At 42.7% G+C, this 25,072-nt stretch overlaps 1 protein-coding gene across 2 annotated transcripts in view; it reads right to left on the reverse strand.

The window, feature by feature from the left end:
• The window catches only part of AOAH (acyloxyacyl hydrolase), a 168,109-nt gene that overhangs the window by 95,572 nt on the left and 47,465 nt on the right, over positions 1-25,072 (reverse strand). For both annotated transcript variants that reach the window (XM_043589264.1, XM_043589263.1), the window contains exons 6-9: positions 13,122-13,181; positions 7,876-7,946; positions 1,345-1,405; positions 220-290 (exon numbers count right to left, since the gene is read on the reverse strand). In XM_043589264.1, the coding sequence (XP_043445199.1) occupies positions 220-290; positions 1,345-1,405; positions 7,876-7,946; positions 13,122-13,181 (263 nt within the window). The remainder of the gene's footprint in view (positions 1-219; positions 291-1,344; positions 1,406-7,875; positions 7,947-13,121; positions 13,182-25,072) is intronic.

The raw sequence follows: 25,072 nt of genomic DNA on the forward strand, positions 1-25,072 counted from the left end.
GTTTACTGCCTCATGTTGGACAATTAGCAGGTGCTCGATGAGCATTTCCTGGACAGATGATGAACGAATGCTGTTCTTTCCTCACTGAGCTTTACTTCAGTAGGGACAGGGAGGTCCCTTGTCTCTGCAAATACAAATCCCCTAGGCTGGGGATGGGATTATGCCTCAGGCCTCCTTTATAGAAGTAATTTTCCAAATCAGTGACCAGTGGAGACGTACCTTCTGCCCGGGTATGCCATCTTGTTGCTGTCATTGCAATCCCTCCCTCGCCAGTGATAGCCCCTCAGCGTCTGAAATTGAAGAGCATACACAGGAAGGGTCATTTCCACTGTTACTATCCATGAGGAAGGACAGTCAGAGCTGTCTGAGGGGTACTGACATGTGCAATTTTTAATTTGCATGCAGTCTAGGAACACTAGAGATTACTAAGAAAATGAAGATTAATATGCTAAGACATGCTGTGTGAGGTGACCAGGGCTGATACCACGTAGTGTGTGTGTGAGTGGATGTGGATGTGCTGTTGGGTGTGTGCCATACATGAGTGCATGGGAGTGTAAGTGTGTGAATGTGTATGTATGTGGGCATGTGTGTACTCACAGGTGCAGTTATGTGGATGCATGCTGTACATACACGTGTATATATGAACATGCATGTGTTCGTGTGTGTGTGTCCACTTCCACAAACAGCAGGAACGTCCAACTCTCTGAACTTTATTAATCACCAATCTTCTTAGCCTCCAAAGCAATTTTTTTTTATTTGGTCAAATAATGAATTGTTTTACTGGACAATTTCAAAATCTCTAGCAAAACTGGCTAATTGTGTGGATTTATTATGTGATTGACCTGCCTTGATCCTTGATTTGAAAGAATCAAGAGTCATGATAATGTCAAACAATGTTTTTGTTTCCCCCATTCCCAGGTAGCATATCTGAGAATCCCACCAACTTTGGGGAGTTACATCTGTTACTTGCTTGTTTGCTTTCACAGCGAACATCCTGATATCTAATGTGCTCTAAGTCAAACATGTACACACTCATAAACACACACACGCAAGCTCTAAAGGTAGGCTTAAGAATTTCCCAAATAATTCTCAACACCTTTCAAATTAACTGAAACACCCAGCTGGAAATGGCTTCAGGAGACAAAAAACAGTCTCAGCCTAAGACCCACTCTGATGGTTCATGTATTATTAAGATGACAAAAAAGTGCATAAAAATCATAAAATAGTGCATTGTCAAATAATTAATACATTCAAATTGAATTGTCTTGTCTTATTAAAGGAAAGATATTTGTAGAAAGCAGTACAATATTTAATGAACATCTGGTTACTCTTAACAATACTTACTGGAAAAACACTGTATTTGTCTGAATCTACATCTTTGAATGGCACAGAATTTTTTATAGCTCTAGAAAAAAGAAAACAAAACAGCTGGTGAGCTAAGAAAAAAAAGAAACCGTGTTTGTGAAAACAAACAGAGACATTTCAGATATGGCTATGTTGAGTATGTGTGATAGAAGTCCATTCTAAAAATAAAATTAAGTGCCTCCATGATATGGAAGAGTGCCCGCCAAAGTTTGCCAATCTCTGTTCTCCACCTAATTAGAACTATTTTCTCTCTGATATTAATTTGGCCCATATGGAGAAACGAAACAATCGAATCAACATTTTGGAGAACACGGGATATTGAGGTTGAGATGCCCAGAAAAGAAGGAGACTGCATTTTTGGTCCAATGAGCTCAGCGCTACAGATTGAATTTGTGCCATTTTACACATTCTGTGATGGAAGTCTTTTCTTAAAATTCTACTCTTTTAAACCACTAACTCTAAGAATCTTGAGGCGCTTTAGCTGGCAACGTTCACTCCCATTCATGAGCCCGGAAAACCAAAGACTCTGATGTGATTGATGACCAAGCAAATTCATGCTAAAGCCACAGACGCCTCCCCCAAGTGAGGCTCTCCCCCTGCATCTTCCCTACCAAACTTGTCCCAGCTTCTGCAGGGCAAACACTGCTTTCCCTCTCTTATGGGGTAGCAGGGTAGTGCCATCATATGGCAGGCTGAGGCTATTTTTAGAGCCTAGAATGTAGAGAGCAACATGATCCTTTACAGGATTTGTTAAATGGTCTTTTGAATCAGCAGTTGTGAGAGCCTCAAGGCAAATGGATTCAGCAAGAGCCAGCACGGAGACTAATTGGTATCACAGAGCCTGTCTTATTAACTCTGGGATGGTGGTCCCACCAGAAGTCTAGGTGGTAGGCCTCTCTAGGTACTTTTTCCCAATGTACATATTTCCCCCATGTACCTCTTGGACAGCTAGCGTAGTCTTTAGTTGAGAAAAGAAGGAAACACACACACACACACACACACACACACACACACACACACACAGGGTATAGACCCAAACAGTCATATTTTCAGTCTGGGAAAGGTGTTAGGTGAAAGGTCACAGTTAGTCTGCCTCCCTTGCCATCCTGAGGATGAGAGTTTGAAGAAACAACGAGTTGCCTCTAGAATTAGAAAGCGAATTCATTAAATTAAACTTCATCTGCTTATTTTAAAGGCTCAAAGTAACTAACCAAAACCATACTTTCTAATTTTTTTAATGTTTTTATTTTATTTTTGAGAGAAAGAGACAGAGTCCGAGTAGGGGAGGGGCAGAGAGAGAGGGAGACACAGAATCCGAAGCAGGCTCCAGGCTCTGAGCTGTCAGCACAGAGCCTGACACGGGGCTTGAACTCAGGGACCATGTGACTTGAGCTGAAGTCAGACGTTTAACTGACTGAGTCACCCAGGTGCCCCTCAAAACCATACATTCTAGACACAAGGGGGTTGATTGGTCATTCAAAGTAGCATAAACTGCAATTTATATAAACTCCACAATCTCTTATTCATAGTCTCCAATCCAAACAGCTATGAAAACAGTTTTTTTTAACTTTGCAGAAAATTCATTGGTGGAAAACTTGATCTGAACTGATATAAGGCAATTCATAGGCTTTACCCTACTTAGTGTGAATATTTATACATTTCACTGCTGAAATACAAATATGTTTTCTCAGAAGGTACTGAGAGTGTTAGGTGACGTAAGGTATATGCACCATATGTCACTTTTCTTAAAATCCGGAAAATTCTGAATTTCCGATCACATCCGGCTCCAAGGTTTTAGATAAGACATTGCTTGATGCTCACTAACATTACCTGTGCAAAACTGTATCTAAATTTGATACTTCATATATCCTTACAGGTGTCTAGTTGTATGCTGGAACATTCATTCATTCATTCATTCATCCCATATTCATTCATTCATTCATTCATCCCACAGGCATCTTTGGAATCTCTGCTGTGCACCAGACATGATACTAGATATTAGGGGAGAATATATTTCCAGAAGAGCTTAATGATGGGTAGGAGTAAACAATGCATCAATAGATAACTACAGTATGATGGAGAAAATGCTATAAAGTGTTGTGCACCAAAAGGGAAAACACTTCTAATACTATACAAGGGAGGAAGTGATCTTAAGTTGAGATTTAAAGGATGAGAAAGCATTTTCAAAGCATGTAATTGGGTGAAGAATGTTCTAGCAGAGACGTAGTAGAACATAGCAGAGTTCTAGAAGAAAAGTCATAGGAAGCCTCTTAACATAGTTCTGGGTTCTGAAATTAGACTCTCTGGGTTTGAATCCCAGGTCTGCTCTCTACTTGCTATATAACCTTAGACAGATCATTTCATCTTTTGTACCTGTGTTTCCTCATTTGGAAAATGGGGCCAGTATCTGTGTCTGCTTCCTAGAGCTGTGGTAAAGACCAAGTGAGTGGTCCATGTGAAGCGTGAAGATCCATGCCAAGGATGTGGTAAACACTCACAAAACATGAGCTCTTTTTGTTATTTTGTGCAGTGGTAACAGTTATTCCAAGGATAGTTTCTAGGGCTGGGCAAACAGGAGTCAGGCATCTGCTCTTATGACATTTTAGTTTCTGGAGCCATCTCAAATCCGATCCATGGACCCTCTTCAGGTTTTCAGATTTCCAGGGACACAATATTCTACCCAATGGTCTTGTTGGCTGGAGCAGCTAATCACCCACTCGGGGACGAATGTAAAATATATTTCCAATAGAGCCATTGCTCATTACTGCCAGTTGTTGAGCTAGCAGGCTTGATCCAGTGAGCAACTGTAATTGCAGGTGAATATTATTCATTACATAATAGAGTAGCTATTCAAGTTCAAACTCCCTAAAAGCATTTCATGAAACTGGGGCATTACAACAAAAGCAAACTAGGGAGAAAAAAAGTTTCCACATGTAGCTGCCTCACAACTGAGTCCCAGGCAGCACTCCAGGGCTGGGAATGGTTCTGTTTCATATGCATGTGGCTGCATTACACGCATCCCTGCAAGATGAAATGAGAGCAGAGAAAACCAGGAAAGAATACACCATGGCTCACCTTGGTCGTGGGGATGGGGACTGACATGGTTGGAAGGAGTAGGTCATGGGGAAGAAGGAACAACTAAAAAAGGCAAGGAAAATAATGATGAACTACAGGGAATTAACATAGGATAGGATAGTCTGTCCATGTTTACGTGAAATGATCCATAGGCGGGTTAATGCATATGGAAATTAAATACAAAGAAGAGATTATTAAGAGGGGACTCTCTTGACTTGCCATTGTTACGATAAAAAATAGTATGTAGGCACTGTCAATGCTGACCAGAACAAAACAAAACGAAAACAACAAAAAACTTGATTGTCCCCATGGTAGGTAGTAGTCTGGTATCTTACACAATAAAATAGTGTCTTTTCTTGACTTATGCTCTACTAACTGCAAAGCACTGTGGTAAGTACAAGGATAAAAGTTTTGCTGAGAATGGTGTCCCTGATCTCCAGGAGCTGTGGGTATGTGGGAACCTGATGGGAAGCTGCAGTACCAGAGCTTGATGCAGGAGCAGGCACCGGTGAGCTCAGGGTACTAAGGGAGAGCCCAACGTCTAGTAGCAGAGCTGGAGAACTTCCCACGGTGGAGATACCTCACTGTATTTGGCAGGCATTAGACCAAACAGGATGCTGGCGGGAGAGGCACAGAACAGGAAGGCATTCCTGCAGGAAGGGATTCTATCAAAGGATTATCTAGTAGAAGACACGTAGGTCTTGTCTCTACCACCTGCTCACTGTGCTTAGTGGGTCAGACACTCAGTGTGCTAGAACCTACTTGCTCATCTAAAAGTAGGGCTAAGAGTCAAGGGACAGACAATTGGGTGGCTCTGAGAGTGGCCTTTGCAATCAGGCTGCCGATTCAAAGGTCAGATTTATTTATTACTAGCTCCATGACCTTGGGAAAAAGACTTTACCTCTTTAGATAGGGGACAATAATGCCATCTGCCTTGTAAAGTTGCATTGACAAGAGTTCCTGGTGCACAGACCTTACTGTCCAGTTATCCAACTTTCAGTTATTGTTATTACTGAGCCACAGGTTGTTTTGAAGAATAAATGAGGCTGCATTTAAATGTGCTTTGTAAACCATAAAGCACTGAATAAATTGTGTTCTGGTGCAAATTATATTCAAAGCACAATGATTTTTAGAAAGAAAATGCACCCTGCTTTTGCTTTTTCATAAAAGAAAAATTTCCCTTTTAAATTGGGCCAGGAAAATCCCTGGCCACAGATGCTCTTGAATTCAATTTTTCAAAGGTGGTTCAATTGAAGAGTTGTCACTTTGGGTCCTGCTGGCCCACGTTTGACATAGAAAATGCAATGATGCCTTCAGCAAGAAGGGGACAGGTGTCTCAATTCAGCAAGATCTAGGCATGATGAAATGACTGGGGACCTGGGGAGCTGGCTGCATCTCAGCCTTCCAGCATTTTCTTTCATGTCTTCTATTTCCCCTCCACTGCCCACGTCCTGGTGCTGTGTCCACCCCTATTCATGAAAAGTCATGTTGATACTGTTTCTGGGACCCAGGCCAGCACTTTGCACAGCTGGCTTGCAGGAGCTCATGTGGGCAGATGAACCAGGAAAAGTTTTTCAACTCTTGGATCTCCAAGAAGCTTTGAATATAGGTCAGAAGATAGTTTTGTCCTCTCCTGGGGAACTTTCACAGCAGAGGGAAGATGTTTAGTGGATGTAGCTGCCATGAAACTCATGAGATGAATGATGGAGAAATGTAGGAAAAGTCATGTTGAAATTCTAACCCTGGGTCCCTGTGAATGTGACCTTTGTTTGGAAATAGGGTCTTTGTAGATATTACGAGTTAAGATGACACCATTAGGCTGGACCCTGATCCAATATGACTGCTGTTCTTATAAAAGGAAAAGGTGGACAAACAAGGGAGATGGCCATGTAGGCCATGTAGATTGAGTGTTGCACCTGCAAGCGAAGGCACACCAAGGATTGCCGGCTCCACCGGAAGCTAAGAGGCAAACTGGGGCACCTGGAGGGTTCAGTCCATTAAGCATCCGACTTTGGCTCAGGTCATGATCTCACCGTTTCATAAGTTTGAGCCCCATGATGGTCTCTGTGCTGACAGCTCAGCCTGCTTCAGATTCTGTGTCTTCTTCTCTCTCTGCTCCTCCCCCACTCACACTCTGTCTCTCTCTCAAGAATAAATAAACATTTAAAAAGTTACCAAAAGAAGAAGCTAAGAGGCAAGGAAGGATCTGACCCAGTATCTTGGAAGCAATCTCAGAGGGAGCAGAGTCTCAGAGTAGTCCCGCCAGCACCTTGCTTTCAGACTTCCAGCCTCGAGAACTGAGAGAGGATACATTTCTGTTGTTCTGAGCCATCCAGTTTTGTAGGTATATTATTACAGCTACCCTAAGAAACTACTGTAGCCTCTCAGTCCAGATATGCAGCCCAATTCATCTGCAAGCCCTCGCAAGGAGAGCCAGGCAGGACCAGATACACCTGGCTGCCGAGAGAAGCTATCTCTTTAAAACTCAGTGTCCTTCACCGTGAAATGGAATAATAACAATCTCTACTTTGTGGAATTGTGAGGACTGGATACGGAAATGTTTGCAGGCTCCATGTCCAGCGCCTACAGCAACGTCCGTGTACTATGTGACCCTCTTAGCACACCGTTCCATCTTTTAAAGTTCTGGACAGTGATTCCTATGACACCCAGCAAAACCTCAGACTCAGAGTAGAGCTGGGGTATGGGATTTTAAACGGAGACAGGAGGTCGTGGGAATTTGGGACAGTGTTTTTGTTATTGTTGTTGTTTAAATGTTTGTTTTTGAGAAAGAGAGCGTAAGCGGGGGAAGAGCAGAGGGAGAGGGGACAGAAGACGCGAAACGGGCTCTGTGCTGACAGCAGTGAGACCGACATGGGGCTTGAACCCACAGACCGTGAAATCATGACCTGAGGCGAAGTTGGATGTTCAACCTACTGAGCTACCTAGATGCCCCAGGGACAGTGTCTTTGTATTTGCAACCCTGTTCAGACACATCTGAGTCAGAGTCTTTAGGTAATAGGTTGCACCCTGTGATAAAATGGTCCCTTTCTAGCCTCATGAGTGCCTTGCACTAAAGATGTTGAGTCCCTTCCATGACGAGTTGCCAGCCTTGACTGTGTCTTACACAGCAAGGAGGGGCTGTCCCCACATGCAGCACGGGTGTGCACCAGGCTGCCCAGAAGTTTCACGGGTCACAGCCCAGGATAGAAGTCAGGCCTTAAGGTTCAAAGATAACTACTATGCAGTGTATTTCAGAAATGATTTGTTCAGAGCTCATTTGTCCTTTAGTCTCTGTACAAGTCATGAGCAACAAACACTTTCCCCTTCAGGAAGACGCTTTTAACATCTGGCGATCATTTCAGTCACTGGAAAACAGAGACAACCAAAGATGCCATCTCATGCCAATACTTGGGGAGATAGAAATAGTATACATACAATTTAATCTTCTGACAGATCTTGGCCAAAAACGGGAGGGAACAAATATCAGCACTGCTTCTGGAATATTTCTGGAGAGAAAAAAAAGATGACAAAAAAGTTGCTTAGTTCAAGGAATGGCCCCACAACTTGTAAAGGCCTTTCTTCTCCCGCCGGCCCTATAGTCTGGATTTCTGGACCCTCTTTCCTTCAGAAACTGGGCCATTGTATTTAACTTAATTTACTTCTTGTTTCTGTGCCCACACTCCATATTCACTCTGTCTCTGTGCCTTTGTTCTTGCTGGGGGCTCAGCCTGAAGGCTCCCCCTTCCTCACACAGCCAGCCACTCCTACCTTCACGTACCCTCCACCTCCTCCCTAGAGGATCTGGCCCCTCGTGGTCCATCCCACTTGGGCAACAACATTCCTCTCCCTCCTTGTACTCAAGGGCTTTGGGAAAGGGTTTGAAACAAAGAACATTTTCAAATAGAATAAGCCCAGCCTATTAGGAGAGAAAATAAAGACTAATGGGGAGACATGGCTTGGGGAGAAGGAAGAAGGAAGTCCCCTTTCCTTGGGGCGGGGGTGGTGGGCAGGAAGTGGGGGCAGGTGAGGTGTGCAGATGAAATTCCTCAAGCTTCCTGAGCAAGGGATTTCAGACAGCAGTTTCCAGAACTCTCTAGCTGTGGGACAAATTAAAAGCCCTGGCTTTTCACTGGGTGGTACTCTTACAGTGATTGTGGTTTCCATGATGTTTTCCTCAGATGAAAGAAAAAGACAACACGGTAGAAAAGTTAGAAAGTAGCGTTTATCAGTGAAGGAGGAGAGATCATTGATTTTGCCAGCCTACAGAGTCCTTCAGGTGGCTATGAGTTGTATCAATGGTGTTGGTGATATATTAACCCTGGCAGAGGAGAACAAGGCAACCTCCTTTTCACATTATAAATGAAGTTTTTAAGTATCTTTGTGAAGTTTGCCTAACTTTCTAGGATGAGAGAAACAATCCTGATTGGTGCCTCCATCCATATGCACGACACGGAGACAGAAGAGGCTGTCCTTGTCCTCACTGCAGTCACCGTCTAGTGGGGTGGAGGGGTGAGTATCTCAGCTCTTATCATGCTTTGTGAGGTTTGCAGGGGTCTAGGCATTAACGTGGCTATCTAGGAACCCAGAGGAGGAGGCAAGAGATGAGCCAGAAGTCAAGTAGGAAGGTAGATGTTCTAGGCTTTGTGACCCCAAGTCTGGTCCACAGACTTGCCACAGGTGCAATGTGTGAGCCCCACCCTGATCTACTGAATTGGAAAGCCTGGGGTGGTTCCCTGGAACCAGTGTTTGCATAGCTTGCACAAGGTCATTCTGGTGCTCGCTGAAGTCTGCGAACCACTGCTCTAGCTCCTGGCTGATGCAAATGTGATCACCAACCAGGAGCATTGACCTTGTCTGGGAACTTTGGGAAATGCAGAGTCTCAGGCCCCACAGCAGAGTCCACCTTTCACCATGGTCCCAGGTTACTGGAGCCATCACTGAAGCAGGAGAAGCGTGGCTGCTGGCACAGGGAGCCCCCCACACGACGCCATGGGAGTATCATCATGCTGGGTGTGGCACCTCGGGGGGCGGCTGAATGTTTCACCCTGGCTGGCATGTAGGGAGCCACGAGGACATGGTGAACCATGGAGGAAGGAGACATTAGGATAAGTCTAGGCTGCTGCACTGTGTGTTATCCTGTGGGGAATTCCTGAAGACATTAAGCAGAGAGATCACATTTGTATTTTAGAAAGATAACTCTGGGGGTGAGAGGGTGTCCTGGAGGAGGTGAGCTGGGGCAGATGGACCTGTTGGCAGATAAACACCCTGAGGCCTGATCCTGGGGTTTCTAATCTCAACACTACTGCTATTTTGGGCTGAGCAATACTTTGTTGTGGGGCTGTCCTGTGCCTTGTGGGATGTTTAGCAGTATATCTGGGGTCTAGCCACTAGATGCAAGCAGCTCCAAAATGTCCCCAGATGTTGCCAGATGTTCTCAGGGGAGGGGTGGGGAGGACAAAGTTGCCACTGGTTGGGAACCATGGTTGTAAAGATGAAAGGAGAGGGTGGTTGCGAAAAGGAGGGGTGTTTAGAAGGTTGAGTCCAGAGACCCGGCTGTAGATAGACTGTCAGACAAAAGCCAGCATAAAATTATACTGAAACATCAGTGGCAGTTTGGAAATATAGACACTTTCAGAGTTCAAAGTCAGGTTGCATTTGAATGTTCAAGCTACATCTTTTAATATTTACTTGAATCTGAAGGCCTTGGTCTAATTAACCTAATGACAAGGTAGATTTTAACACAGATGTAACCAATTCATCAAAAAAAATTATATGGACAGTCTTATAATTATTGCACAAGAGGTAAAATAGAATAAAATGTTATAATTGCACAGCTGTTCACTGTCAGAATTCAACCTGAAGGCTGCAGCTGTCTTTGACATTCAGTGGGCAGAAACTCAGTCTAGGATGTGGACAATAGATCATGAGGCTTGCCCAGGGACGTCTCCCACCCCCAACCCCACCCTGAACTCCTCCCATTGAGACAGAGGTTTTAATAATCCAGTCCTTTCAGTCCACGATATGGGAAAGACTAACCTCTTCTAATTTACTTGCAAAGAGGAATGAGACAGACACAGAGGGATGTTACTTCTGCAACCCTCCCTTGTAGTGTGCCAGCCCCTTCCTTTCAATTTGAACTTTGCTAGACAGAGGCAACATGTAGGCTGTGATTGATTCAGCAATGGTTTTAAAATATTGCATCTGGCTGCACGTAATCCCATTTAAGTGAAATTCTCAATCTGGGCTGTCCCTGGGCACAGAGGTCATGTAGCATCTTCACTTAGCAATCTATTTAAACTGGTTTCTGCTTGTATCTTGAGCTTTTCCACACACCAAGGTGTTAAATGAGTACAGAACAATACACAGGGGTTGAATAAAGAAAAAATGTGGTGACTGGGGTAAACAGAAGGCCAAAGGGGAGAGAAAAACTATTCTTGCATACACAGCAAAACTGAAGTTGAATTTCTGCATGGTGAAGTACTTTGCAGCCCTTGCCATGTATTATTTTGCTTGGGTTTAATTGCACTGGGGAGGATGATTCTATTAAGTTGGTAGGTTTTCAATCAGGGATGTCATGTACAGCTGCACAGGTCGTGCACTGCACAGTTTTAATATCTACGTAGCCTGTGATGTGAATGGTGCTTCCTGAAATTTAGTACTGAGGAGGTCTGGTTGAGAGCTACTGGCATAGTGGAGAAGGTAGGAACTCAGAAGTAGCTAGATATCGATTTAAATGATGGGTTTCTCACTTACTAGCTATATGGAATGAGTGAATTACTTAACATATCTGGTCTTTACTCCTCTCATCTGTAAAATGGGGTTGATAACAAAAATATTATTGATTGTGTATGAATTTTTGTGAGAATTAAATAAATTGATTCCATAACTCAGGTACTCTAAGCCCTTAGATGCTCAGTTTTCTGCCAGCCTCACTGAGATGCAGATGTTTTCTGGAACATCCCCTTCAACAATACTTAACCTCCCCCCAGTCTAACAGACTGCACTGAAAGGACATGCAACCTACTGTGTGCTGCTTTCTGCATCCTAGCTGGGTCTGCAGGTATGTCAGCCATCACAGTGGAATTAATTGCAGCCAATATCAGCTGAGCAGTAATTCAGAGACACTTATTTGCATTTTCTGATTCCTTTTTCCTTGATCGCTTAAATCCAGAGGGTAAATACATTGGAAGAGGTTTTTGAGGAGTTTCGTATTGTTGTTGGGTGAAAAAAAAAACCACAACTTTTCTTTTTGGCTTTTCACAAGGAATTACTGGAATCCTGCTCCATGGATTGATGCTTGCAACTCTGATGACAGAAATGAAAAATTGGAAAATCCTAATTAGCCTTTGAGCTAATGCCAAGGCAGTTTTTGCTAGTGAAGTTAACAACGCTGGGAGAGTAAGTTTCTAGAGGCATGTTGAGGAGAAGGAAAGAAGAACTGTATTGTTCTCTAGTTTTGTTTAGAGTTCTGAAGGTGGTCAAGGGTTTCATGTGGTGTTTCAATTTCTTGTTCAATGGCTTAAGCAGATTAGCTAAACTGGCTGCTGTTAGCCTTTAATTACTCACTGAATTAAATAATGATTGGCAACACAGACATTGTGATTGATTAGTTGATTGTGTAGAAATGCCCGAATAGTGCCATTCACCACGTCTCAGCCTTACATCAAAACCCATCTGTCCCCCATGAGCAGGGTTGCCAGGTAAAATATTGCACTGAACATACTTACACTAAAAATTATTCACTGTTTATCTGAAATTCAAATTTAACTGAGCATCCCCTATTTTTATTTGCTAGATCTGGCAAGGCGAGCTGCAAGGGCTTTTCCTCCTCCTTATTTCTGTGTTGCCAAATCAATACCACCTGAGATGTATCGCATCAGGGTGAGTGGCGAGCAAGGTGGCGAGCAAGGTGACGAGGCAGAAGCCAAGGACGAGGGCCCGACCGTGCCTTCTCATCTCTGATGAATGCTTCCTTATTGCCGGGACCTTCAGCCTCGAGGGAAACCTGGTTCTTTAAAGGTTTTCTTTTCTGCTTCCTTTTCGCGTTGGGGCTGATTTGCATTCAGGGCCTAAGTCCCATACTTGACTCCATGATAAATGATTTAAACTAAACATGGTATTGATTGAGTGCTTGGTAAGTTCCAGGCGTGCCACACATCAGCTCTGTTGGTCCTCACACCCATGCTTTGAGAAAGGAACGCTGCTGCTGTCTCTATCCTGCTGACAGGAAAACCGAGGCTCAGCTCAAGGGCAAGTATTTAGGAAGTGGAGGGTCAGGAGGATACAGCCTCCTCCAAAATGGTCTACTGGAGAGCAGCACTCCTCAACTGTGAGTCCCAGAGGACTTCTGGCAAATGCAGGAGACAGTTTTGGTTGTCATGACTGGGGAAGGGCGTCATGGCTGCTGGCATCTAGTGGGTGGGGGGCAGGGATGCTGCTGTGATGTGCAGGAGGGTGCCCACAACAAAGGCGTAACTAGCCCCAATGTCCGTAGTGCCCAGATTGAGAAACACTACTGCGGAAAAAGGGGGAGGGGCTCACCTTCCTACCTCAACCTCACTGCAACAATGGTGGGAGCGGGCTTGGATCTGGAGTAGCCCCTGGTCTTTGGGGCACGCGAGCAGGGGTGGGGGAAGACTGATGCGTCAAGGAGAACAGAGGCATTCTCCTCAGTTGCTTACCAGAGCTGGGGACTTCTTGACAATCTGTCTCGCCTTCTCTAGTGTAAATTTCCATGGCTCCTACAAAAACAAAGTTAGACAACATTACGGCTTGTGTCTCATCTTTCCTTTCTATGTCTTTTCCAAAGTTAGGATCTTTAAAGTCTGTAAGTTTGCAGTGAAGAGATTATCCCGTACATTTGTGATAAAATAATTCACAAGAAGGCAATTTCATGCTAATAACCATCTTTATTAAGGGATTTGCTCTGTGCCAGATGCCGTGCTAAGTACTTTGCAAACACGGTCTTATTTAATTTCACAACAGCTCTGAGAGAGATGACCTTTTTATAGATGAGGAAATTGAGAAGCAGAAAAGCTAAGAAACTGGCTGATGATCGCAGCGCCAGTGACTGGAGAGACATAGTCTGAACCTCTGCCTGCTGAGCTACTGATGTCTCTAAGTAACCGATCCTTGGGTCCAGAAGTGCCACAGCAGGAGGTGGCCAACGGTGAACCTGTGTAATGCAAGGTAACACCCTCGTCTCTTGTTCACCTCCTCTTCCAGTTCAACATCCCCGTTTTTTCACCATTTCTAGAGCATCCAAGTGCATCTTCTTAGTTTACATTGCAAGTATAAAGAGTTTGCTAACTGTGACCAGTAACAATTGTTATAGAATTCCATTTTTGTAGACTTGTGGGCAGTTTGGGGGATGAGTAGCCCTGGGGGTGAGGGGTGGGGGGGGGTCTTTGCTCCCAGCACTGCTTCCCAGAGCTTTCATGCTCCCAACACGTCCTGACCCTGCCACAGTCTTCCTCGTGCTGCTTTCTGTGACACCTGAGCATGGGTGATGGTTTGCACATCTGGGTTCAAACCCCGGCTCTGCTGTTTATTAGTTGAGCAAGTTATACTCTGAGCCCTTCGGTATCCACAGAGGTCCTTCACATGTAAGAAAGCCCTCTTGTTATCATCTGCAACATGGGAATTGATATCCACCTACCTCATAAGGGTGCTGTGAGGATGATGGGACATCATTCATGTAAAGCCCTAGGCCAGAGCCTTCCCCAGTAATCCCCAGCTCAATAATTGATAAGTTGGTTAGGAAACTTTGGTCTTTCAGCCCTAGATTTCCCCTTATCCTAATCGATAAGGAAGCTGGATTAGGGAAGAGTGTCATGGTTCTTACTGCAGGAAACTGAGGACATTGTCCCTGCATTTAAGCAGAAAGAATAGGTACCAGGAGCACCTGGGTGGCTCAGTCAGTTGAGCATCTGACACTTGGTTTCATCTCAGGTCACGATCTCACAGTTTGTGAGTTCAAGCCCCATCATGGGCTCTGTGCTGACAGCACAAATCCTAATTGGATTCTCTCCCTGCCCCCCACTCTCTCTCTGCCCCTACCCCCTCTCAAAATAAATAAATAGCCATTTAAAAAGAAAAAGAAAAAAAAAGGTACTGAAATGGGACCTTGGAGGTGGCTACCAGCAGGAGAGGCCTCTTGGGAGATGTGACCATTGTTGCTAATGCATGTTCAGGACTTGTGTCCCTACTTGACTCTGTTGTGGATTCTTCCCTCCTGGGAGACACCTTCTTCCATTACAGAGCTCCGTAGTATTCTGAAGACCTCAGCCATGCTGGGTGAACGTGGGCAGAGGAATGAACGCTCAGTGTGAACTTGGGTTGGAATGGATTTTCCAGCAGGGGCTTCAGGAAGGAAGGTAGCAAAGCCAGCCACAGCACAGCCTCTCCGGGCTGGCTCTGAAACACTCTCCCTGGCTTCTGCCCCAAATCACACTCCTCCAGCTCACGTTCAAAGGATGGCAAACCATGGCTCTTGTGTCAGAGGCAGCAGGACCGCTGACATCTAAGAGCGCATGTTAGCTACTTGAGAAAGGAGGCTGCTCTCCAGGTCAGTCTGGTCACCAGGACGCTCTCGTACAATGTATGTTTCTTAAAACATTGAAACGCTAACGTGTCGGTTGGTGAACAATTGTGCCCCTGAGCCCTTGAGTGTCCCCACCACAGGTCTGGTCGTTCAGCCTCTCCCTAGGACTCCCTAGACTTCCTTAGGATCAGTTCACAAAGGGTCAAAGTTGTGGTACAGCCTTATTGGCACCTGCAGACTGGGCTCCATCACCACACCCAGCGTCCACTCTGATCGGCTGACAATAGGGACAAAACAGACCATTGAAATCCTCACTTTAAAAACATAGATGCATGAATGCAATGTTGGCTTTTTCTGGAAATTCTGACAAATCCTGGAAACTCTCTGGAAAGTCAGCATCTCGGGCAGAGATCTAAGCATCTCGGACACTAGATCTAAGTGCAAGTTTCTGTTGTGGTGCCCTTTCTTGGCTGCTCTCGTTAGCCTAAAAGTCATTCTCTGCGATACTGAAACATGCTGTTGGTGCCCCTCTGCCTTAATTACATGCGCTCTGCTTCTCTGCCTTGGAAATACCTCTTTTGTTCTAAAGCCCAGCTCAAGCCTAATACAGTCCTTGCTACATGCTAGGTGCTCAACACATATAGAAATAAAAAGTGAAAGAAAATAGTTATGATATTATGTTAACCCAGGAAAACAGGCTACTAGATTTTACATGCACAGAAGAAAAGTCTTGCAAAGAAATTTGCCATCATACTTGTGAGTGACAACTTTTTCCTTTTGGTTCTTTGTGTTTTCTAAATTTTCAATAATGAGCACAAATTCAGCAATAAATGCTTTGTAAAGAAGAACTCAATATATGTTGCCCTGTTTCTTACTGAAACAAAACAAAAATATGCTTCCAGCATAGAGATGCAGTGAGGACCCTGGAGATCTGGTGGTGAAGAGACATTCCTGCTCTCCCAGAGTTGCCAGTCTGGTGAGGAGACAGACCAGGAATGAGCATTGCAAGAGCAAGGGGCCAGAGAGATGGCCTTGGCAGAGTCTTCATAGGACAAGCTGCTTGGATCCCCTTCAGAGACGTAATCTGAGTTTCATCCAGCTCAGTTCTCTGAGGGGATCAATGTGTAGTGAGGGACAAAGACAAGCAATCCAAACAAACAAACAAAAAGCCAAGTGGCAAGTGCTTCACCAAATGCCTTCTGACCCCCTAGTGCTGTGAGTGACGATGCTTCTGGGGTTGCCCCTGGGAGCCCGAGGGCAGGTTCACCTAGACTGGCTCAACCAGAGCACCACTTTCTTCCACAGTTCAAGTGCATAAATGCCAACATAGAAAAGAGAATCTAGATACCAGGCCTGATCTTTTTCCCCCAGAAGAAAATGGATGTAAGGATTCAAAGACATTTGGAAAAGCTCATTTTTTGCTTGTCATTATGATAGGCAAATGGGCAAATTGTTAGCAATGTGCAAATGAAGATAATTGCTATCTCTCCCCGGTAACCTTTCACTGTTGGCAATGTACAGCTTAAGGCATCGTTTCTAAAGTATGAAGACCACTCTTCTGTCCTCTGAAAAATTAAAACTCCAGAATGCAGATACAACTGTAATTGGGGGTTGGAGAGAGAACTTGTGAATAGATGGTGAGCTGCTTATAAAACTTTGCTGGTTGGAAGCCATACTGGTGTTTATGACTCGGCTAGAGCAATCTTCTGAGGCATGGGCAGATTCTCCATCAACAATGAGGGGCTTGGTTCTGAAGTGCTCATTTGATCCTGAAATTTTTATGGTTAACTCCTTCCAGTTTCTCATTACTTTCTCCCTCTGGTTTTAGTGTCCCCCTTATTCCCACTTCAAATTCCCTTCAGGGTCTATTTAACATCCTCATGAGTGGGTTACCAAGGAGGCCCTCACATAGGCTTACAAGATATAAGCCCTCAGCATGGAAGCTTAGAATCTGAAGAACCATGGATACGTATATTGGATTTCTTTACTCAAGAACTTGGAAAATTCCAAGGACAATAGGGCATGGTGTCGTAGTAGGCTACAAGAACAGAGAGGCTGACCGTCTGCAACATCATCAGAGCACATAGGAACACAAATCTATGGTAGTTCACGGAACACTTTCGTCTAGAATGATTTAAGTGTTCCTCCAAACCAGAGCCAGCCCAAAGTCTTCAGACAAGAGGAGAGGCTTGGTAACTACTGATCTTCAGTGGAAGATATTTAAATATCTAGTAGGTCATGGTCTCCGTTGTTATTTTCTATTTGAAATGCATTTGGACTCTAGAGTGTTTGTGGGTGTGGATGCTAGCTTTGCCATTTACTAGTTGTGGGACTTTGGGCAAGGTACTTAAGCACTCCAAGCCTCACTTTCCTCATCTGCAAAATGGGGATCATAACAGCATTTGTGTGTGTGACTATTGAACAAAATAGCACTTGGAATAGTGCTTTGCATATAGTAAGCATGGCATTAGTGTTAACAATTGACATATTTATTTTGGGTTGTTATGCCACCAACACATAGCTGGAAAAATTACAGTAATTACAACATCAGCCTCCCAAAATGTATGCTATTGTTTCCATGATCTTGAAAGCCACCCTGAGAGGAAAGCATTATTTTTCCCTTTTACAGATGAGAAAACAGAGAAGAGAGGTTACATATTGTAACCATGGTCATTCTGCAAGCAGAGCTAATGGTACTGAAGTCTCTAGGCTCCAACTCCTTTCCCACCATTGCCACACTGTTTTCTAAGAATGAAATAAGCCCAAATTTTAACACAGGCAAGGAAATTTGACTTCTAAAATTTCATTGAGGCTTAAGGGAATGGCAAGGGAAATTCACATGGAATGTGGATGGTTTAACACAAAGGATCACATGGTCAGGGGAGAGAACTGATTCTGTATACCAGGGACCTACGCACCTGCGGTGAAACTCATGTACAAGCATAACAGCCAGCATGTGACTGATAGTGAAAGAGAAAGAAATAGACGTTCAGTCAGTCATTACTTTGTGCAATCATTCATTCTATTCATTCATTCCACAAACACTTATTGTTTGTCTATGTTGTGTGACATATTACATACTAGAGATGTAATAGTGAATGAGACATAATCTTCTCAACAAGGGTGTTATAACCTGGGAGAGAAGATCGGAAATAAGATGTAATTAGAATACAACGTAGCAAGAGTTAAGTAATAATTATTATTATTCCTATTTTATAGATGAGGTAAATTAAGTCTTAGAGTGGATAAAGTTCAAAGTCACAGAGCCAATGAGTGGCACAATCCAGATTCAGTTCAGACCCTTTTGGCACAAAACCCATGCTTTTAATCCCCCTCTGGGGGACGTTAATAGGTATGCTAGACAAGAAAGTTGTTTTAAGTTAAAAAAGTTTGGGAAATCTACGAACTAAATACTCCTCTGAGAGAGCCATAACACACATTAGTATTTTCAAGGCTTTCAGCCACTTTGTGGTAAGAAGTACTATGTAGAAAAGCATTTCCCAAACATTTAAATGTTTCAGCCAAAGCATAGCATTGTATTGTCTACGGTAGGGGAAAATGTAAACAAGATAGCATATCGGGGATTCTCCAGAATTCAGTATAATTTCTCTTGACATTTTGGGAGTATTGGTGAATTGGACAAGACATATTCATTAATTGGGTCTTCTCAGGTTTTGTGATGTTAAGGAATTAAATTCTGGTACACTTAGGAGTGAAGGAAGTAAAGAGAAATAGTATTTTTAGGCACAAGTTTCTACCGTGAATAATTTTTAGTGATTGTGTTCTCTACTATCAATTATAGCAGCAGTAGATTTAAAAATTACAGAAAGTGCCTTTTGTTCACTTCACACTTTTGACAGCAGTGACAGGTTCCCACAAAGGAGAAAGCCCCTGGGAAGTGAAACGAAGATTTTAGATGCGTGTTTTTTATTGTCCAAGAGCAGGCATTATGCAGGGGTGGGGAGGTGTTGAGGGTGGGGGAAGATCACTGATCTATTCGGATCTTTTCTAAAAGTTCATTAGGACAGGTTTCTCCACACCTCTAAATTTAATTGTATAAGTTGATTCACAAATGGAGCCAGATTTGAGAGAAGCTCTCTCCAAGGATTTGACCACCCACTAGAGGCAGTGAGTACATAAATAACTGCCGAGTAAGGCAGACTAGTAGAGCCAAGAGAAAGGGGGGAAAAGTGCTTTGAGGTGACTTCAATTCAGTAAAAAGACAAAGGCAGGAGGAAGCTCCTCTGTTTGTAAGGTTTTATCAAATAGTGTCATATCTGGCTTTTGGGTAGGATTTGCTCATCTATTATTGTATCTACATTCCGCTGTATCCTACAGTGGCTATTTTCCAATATGTAGGATAAGGCACACCAAAGCCCAATTTGATTTTCATGTTCTGACAATTCCCAGCTCTGAAGGGCATTTATGATTTCTAGATGTGTGGAAAGAATGAAGTCAGTTCAGCCCACTTTCTTCTTCCAGGGACAAGAGGGAGGGAAGGAAGGAAGGGAGGAAGGGAAGAAGGAAGGGAGAGAGGGAGGGAGGAAGGGAGAAAGGAAAATGTAAAAGAAAAAAGCCACTATATTTAAATCCATTCCCTTTGATCACTGAATATCTCTTCCTCATACTCATTTTACCATTAGCTAAATGTTTCTCTTTCCTATTAGTACCATCAATATATTTTTTTTTTAATTTTTTTTTTCAACGTTTATTTTTTTATTTTTGGGACAGAGAGAGACAGAGCATGAATGGGGGAGGGGAAGGGGCAGAGAGAGGGAGACACAGAATCGGAAACAGGCTCCAGGCTCTGAGCCATCAGGCCAGAGCCCGACGCGGGGCTCGAACTCACGGACCGTGAGATCATGACCTGGCCGAAGTCGGACGCTTAACCGACTGCGCCACCCAGGCGCCCCTACCATCAATATATTTAATCATACTATCCACATCCTTTCCCCAAGACAACACCTTTTTAAACAGCATTATTTTAAATGGCACTCTTCCCATCCCAATATTTTTTCCCCCTGACATTATTTTCATTGATTTTACCACCATCACCTCCAGCAGCATCAATGCGCACAGACAGAGGTTCTTTCTTCAATGCTGCCACGTCTGTGCCCAGGCATTGTCTATGCTGCATCTCTACAATTTATACCAACTCAGCCAGGCAGGGATTAACAGTTCTCATCCCACTTTAGAGATAAAAAGTCAAAGAGTCAGTGCTGGAATTGTCCAAGGCTTCACAACCAACACTTTTGTTTCATTTTGACTGTTTCTTCCCTAGTGTCTGTGTATGTGAGGAAGCTCTCCAGCGCTAGACTCTATGGGCTGTTCTTATTACAGGAAATTGTCCTACTTTTTAACCCCATGATTTCTAGCAAATTATTGGGTTAGTTAGATAGTGAGTGTGGTTCAGTCATTGGGTTGTTTTAGGCCAATTGTTTTGCAACATACTCCATTATTATTATTATTGTTGTTGTTGTTGTTTGACTATTATTCTGTTTGCATTCAGGTTGCTAGATAAGTCTTGCCCAAGGTTTCACAATTAATTTGTGTTAGTTTTCTACTTTGCTTAAAGCAACACAAATTTACTATTTCCTAGCGTGGAGGTCAGAAGTCTGGAATGAGTCTGAGGAAGCTAAAACCAGGTGCCAGCTGGGCTAACAGTCTGTAGTTTCCAGGGGGAATCTGTGGCCTCCGCAGTGTCTAATGGCTGCACCCCCTCCTTAGCTGATGGCCTCATCACTCTACTTCTGTTGTCATATTTTCTTCTCACATTCTGACCCTCCTCCCTCTCTCTTATAAGGAAGGACCCTTTTAATTACATCAGGCTGATCCAGATAATCCAGGATAATTTTCCCTCATTTACCGGTCTTTAACTTAATCACACCTGCAAAGTCCCCTTTTCCATGTAATGTAACATTCACAGATTCTGGGGATTACGATGTGGACCTCTTTGGAGGGGGAGCATTGTTCTGTGCACTATAGTGTTCATTCAACACATACTTATTAAATGATTAATGAGTACAGTGAGTTGTGGTGGGCTTTGGGGAAATTGCAGGGAAAAGCATGTGTTTGGGGAATAAAACAGCTAGGTTATCTGTTCTCATGGAGTTTATATCTTAGAGCAGATGTTAAACAATAATTTTACGATTATGTAGTGTAATGTACAATTGTTTGATTATAACTATAATACATTCTGAAAGGAGGAGGTATGATGAAAGACAAGAAGTTTGGAGGGTCTGGCTTAAGTTAGGGCATCAGGAATAGCTTCTCAGAGGAAATGACTTGTGAACTGAGTTCTAAAGTGGGTGACTAATTAGATGAAGACGAGGGTCAAGAGTGGATGTGGGAGACCACTGATTGAAACCTTAATATTTAACATATCTTTCGGAACTGTTCGAATTCGCTAGTCTTTCTTTTTCTTCCTTCCTTTCCTTTCTTTTCTTTGTTTCTTTGTTCCTTCCTTCCTTCCTTCCTTCCTTCCTTCCTTCCTTCCTTCCCTCTCTCCTTCCTTTTCTTTCTTTCTTTCTTTCTTTCTTTCTTTCTTTCTTTCTTTCTTTCTTTCTTTCTTTCTTTCTTTCTCTGTCATTAACTTTTCTTGAGCTTAGGGAAGAAAGAAGCATATGATGAAAAAAGAAATACTTATTTTTAAAAATTTTTTAAAGTAGGCAAAGAACACTTTCAAATCTTGAATACCATATAAGCATCTTTCTTAGGATCATTTCTTCTACTTATCAGAAAAGGAAATTAAAAAAAAAATAGTGTTTATTTACTTTTGAGAGAGAGAGAGAGAGAGAGAGAGAGAGAGAGAAAACACAAGTGGGGGAGGGGCAGAGAGAGAGGGAGACACAGAATCCTAAGCAGGCTCCAGGCTCCCAGCTGTCAGCACAGAGCCCAATGACAACAGGGGCAAGGCCGGGGATGGGGTGGGGGCGGGGAAGCAGTGGAGGAGCTAGAATTCAGGAGCTTGAGATCATGACCTGAGCCAAAGTGGGACACAACCAACTGAGCCACCCAGGCACCCCTCAGAAAGGGTAATTTAAATTTGCATTATTTCTGCTATATTTTGAAGATTTTTAAGGTCTCTATGAGTTTAATGACTGCCAGATTAGTCTTTAAGCAAGTCTAAGTAGATAAATTCTCCAAGATTCCTAATATGGGCTCACACCAAAATGCAGCATGGAATCTCTATCAAGATACCGTGAAATGCCCAGAGAAATGATTCAACAGTAGACCGTACATCCAAGCACAGCATCTAATGCCTTCCTCTGTTCTCTTAGAGTTTTAATCCTCTCAGTCTTCAGGGAGCAATTTAATTTAGTGGCCTCTGATATTTATAGCCTTTCTGTTTCTGCGATAATTTCTTATCTAATGACCTTCAAAGGGTTTTGTAGAGGCAAAAGACATAAGAGATAGTTGGAATCTCATTTAATTTTCACTTTGTTAATTATGAGAAAAGGATCAGTATTTCCTCCTACAATTTTGGTTCTTTGATCTTCTTTTTCTGTAAACTAATTGTTTGTGGACTTTTCTCGACTTTTTTTCTTTTCAATTTTATATAAGCTCTTTGAATTATGGAAAAATAACTTTGTGTGGCATATTACAAAAACATGTTCCCGGGGCGCCTGGGTGACGCAGTCAGTTAAGCGTCCGATTTCAGCCAGGTCACGATCTCGCGGTCCGTGAGTTCGAGCCCCACGTCAGGCTCTGGGCTGATGGCTCAGAGCCTGGAGCCTGTTTCCGATTCTGTGTCTCCCTCTCTCTCTGCCCCTCCCCCGTTCATGCTCTGTCTCTCTCTGTCCTAAAAATAAATAAAAACGTTGAAAAAAAAATTAAAAAAAAAAACATGTTCCCAGTTTACCATTTTTTTAACTTTGTGTATGGCAGGTTTTTTATTAGTCACATGTATTCATATTTCCCTTTGCAACTTTTGTGTCACAAATTACAAATAAAATTGCTTAGATTTTTCTTCTTTTATGGTTCCATTTTTAATGATTCAAACTTTAATTCATTTGGGATTTACTTTGCTATAAGAAATAAACATTGAGCTTAAATTTTATTTCCAAATGGCTGGTCTTTAGTTCCACTGAGTGAATAAACTAGTGTTGTACCACTGATCTGAATGTTATTTTTATCAAAAACAAGAATGTGTTTGGGTTTATTTTTAGGCAGTATATTCTGTTCCTCTTTAGGCTGACTCTTCCACATCTAGAAGGCCATATTCCCCTGTCATTTATCTCATTGTTCAAAATCTCCTGAGATGTTTAAATAGGAATTTTAAAAACATTGCCAAATAACTCCACAACCGACAATTTGCTTGAATATTGATTTCTCCTCTGTAAAATTAGGATAATAAAATAAGCTTGCAACTGTGTGGAAGGACTTTAGATGCTATATGACAAGTACCTAGGCCAGCTTTTGTTATGTGTGTCACAACTTAAATTGTGTTTGCCATTTCCTTTTATTTTTCAGCCCCTAATGTGTGTCTGTCACACAATGGGGGCTTAGTAAAGGTATATTGCGAGAATAGAAGAATGACTGTGTATGCCTAAAAACCTATCAATTTCACCCAAGACCCTTTTGACCCTAGTACCATTTCTGATTTCAGTTGTCAAAGATATGATTGTCTTCTGGGCACAAATATGGGTTTATTAAGGGAGGTAGTCTGCAAAACTTTATTAACTCTTCCAGAGTATTGAGGTAGTACACACACAAGAATACCCTGAAATTGTAGGTTACTCTTTCCCTGGAATATATGTTCCTTTCACAAGCAACATTTGATTCTCTAATATTTTGCCAAGTCACAGTTAAAGATCAGCCATCATTCAAGAAGGAACTTTCTTTAACCTGAAACTGATGATCACAAAAATGGCTTCTTTATTATTTAATATTTTGTTTTCCACTAAGCTTGGACATGTGAGAAGACACTCATATTATACAAAGTTATGATGGAGAACAGAGGAAGAGCAAATATAAGCTGGAGAGGTTGACCAGACAACCAAATAGGAAGAGAAGCTTAGTTATTTCTATTTAGTTTAGGCTTTGAGATATTAATTTGCTAGAATTGTCCATGACAGTAGCCATGGAGGCTCCAATGTAGTGATGATGACAGAGGAAGTAATTTTTTTCTCTTGTTTCCTTGTTTTTCCTTTTTTTCCTATTAAACTGAGAGCGCTGAATTTATTTTTAAATTCTGTAAACATACTCCTCCCCCCAAAAAGGCAAGTCATAATTATAATGTTGGGAGGATAAAGGCAGACTTTAGAGACTTGGGTCTTATAAAACAGAGATGGAGTAGAGAAGTTTACCTAAATACACACACACACACACACACACACACACACACACACACACCCCACCATATTGGACAAAATGGGACTCACTCAAAAAGTTTGGGGAAGATTAGATAACACATTTAGAAGCACAGTGTGAGCTCACAGAGCTAACTAAGCTCATCATTATGAACAGAAGGGCACTGTTGATTGTACCGAGTGAAATTTAGTGATTCATGAATCTTAGAAAATGTTCAACTTCCTATCCATTTTTAATCTTTCCTAAGCCTTACTACCTGAGATTTTCAATTAAAAGAGACACCAGATGTTTTATTCTACACTTAATGTTTAAAAATTTAAAGTAAGTTCCTGGGATCAGCTTTATTTCTCAGTTGAACAACAAGAATTTGTCATGTGACACTTTCTCATAAAAAGAGTGCAAACTTCCTCCTCCTCAAACCCTTTTATGTCAGCTTCATGGTAATTTGGGTCCCAAGGAAGCATGAATTCCCTGTCTATGCATACACCCCCACACACTCAGCATTGGAGAGCTCTGGTTCCAGCAGCAATCAGACTCACCCTGGAAAAGCCATTTCAAAGTCGGGATTGCTTTCCTAAGGCAATGGTTCTCCCTCACAGTGGTTTATTATTTTTTAAAATAATTTTTAACTTTTATTTATTTTTGAGAGAAAGAGTGTGTGGCTGCGTGCCCGTGTGGGGAAGGGACAGAGAGAGAGAGAGAGACAGAATCTGAAGCAGGCTCTGCACTATCAGTTGAAAACCCTACATGGGGCTTGAAGTCACGAACCGTGAGATC

The sequence above is a fragment of the Prionailurus bengalensis genome, chromosome A2 (assembly GCF_016509475.1).
Source record: "Prionailurus bengalensis isolate Pbe53 chromosome A2, Fcat_Pben_1.1_paternal_pri, whole genome shotgun sequence".
Taxonomy (NCBI): domain Eukaryota; kingdom Metazoa; phylum Chordata; class Mammalia; order Carnivora; family Felidae; genus Prionailurus; species Prionailurus bengalensis.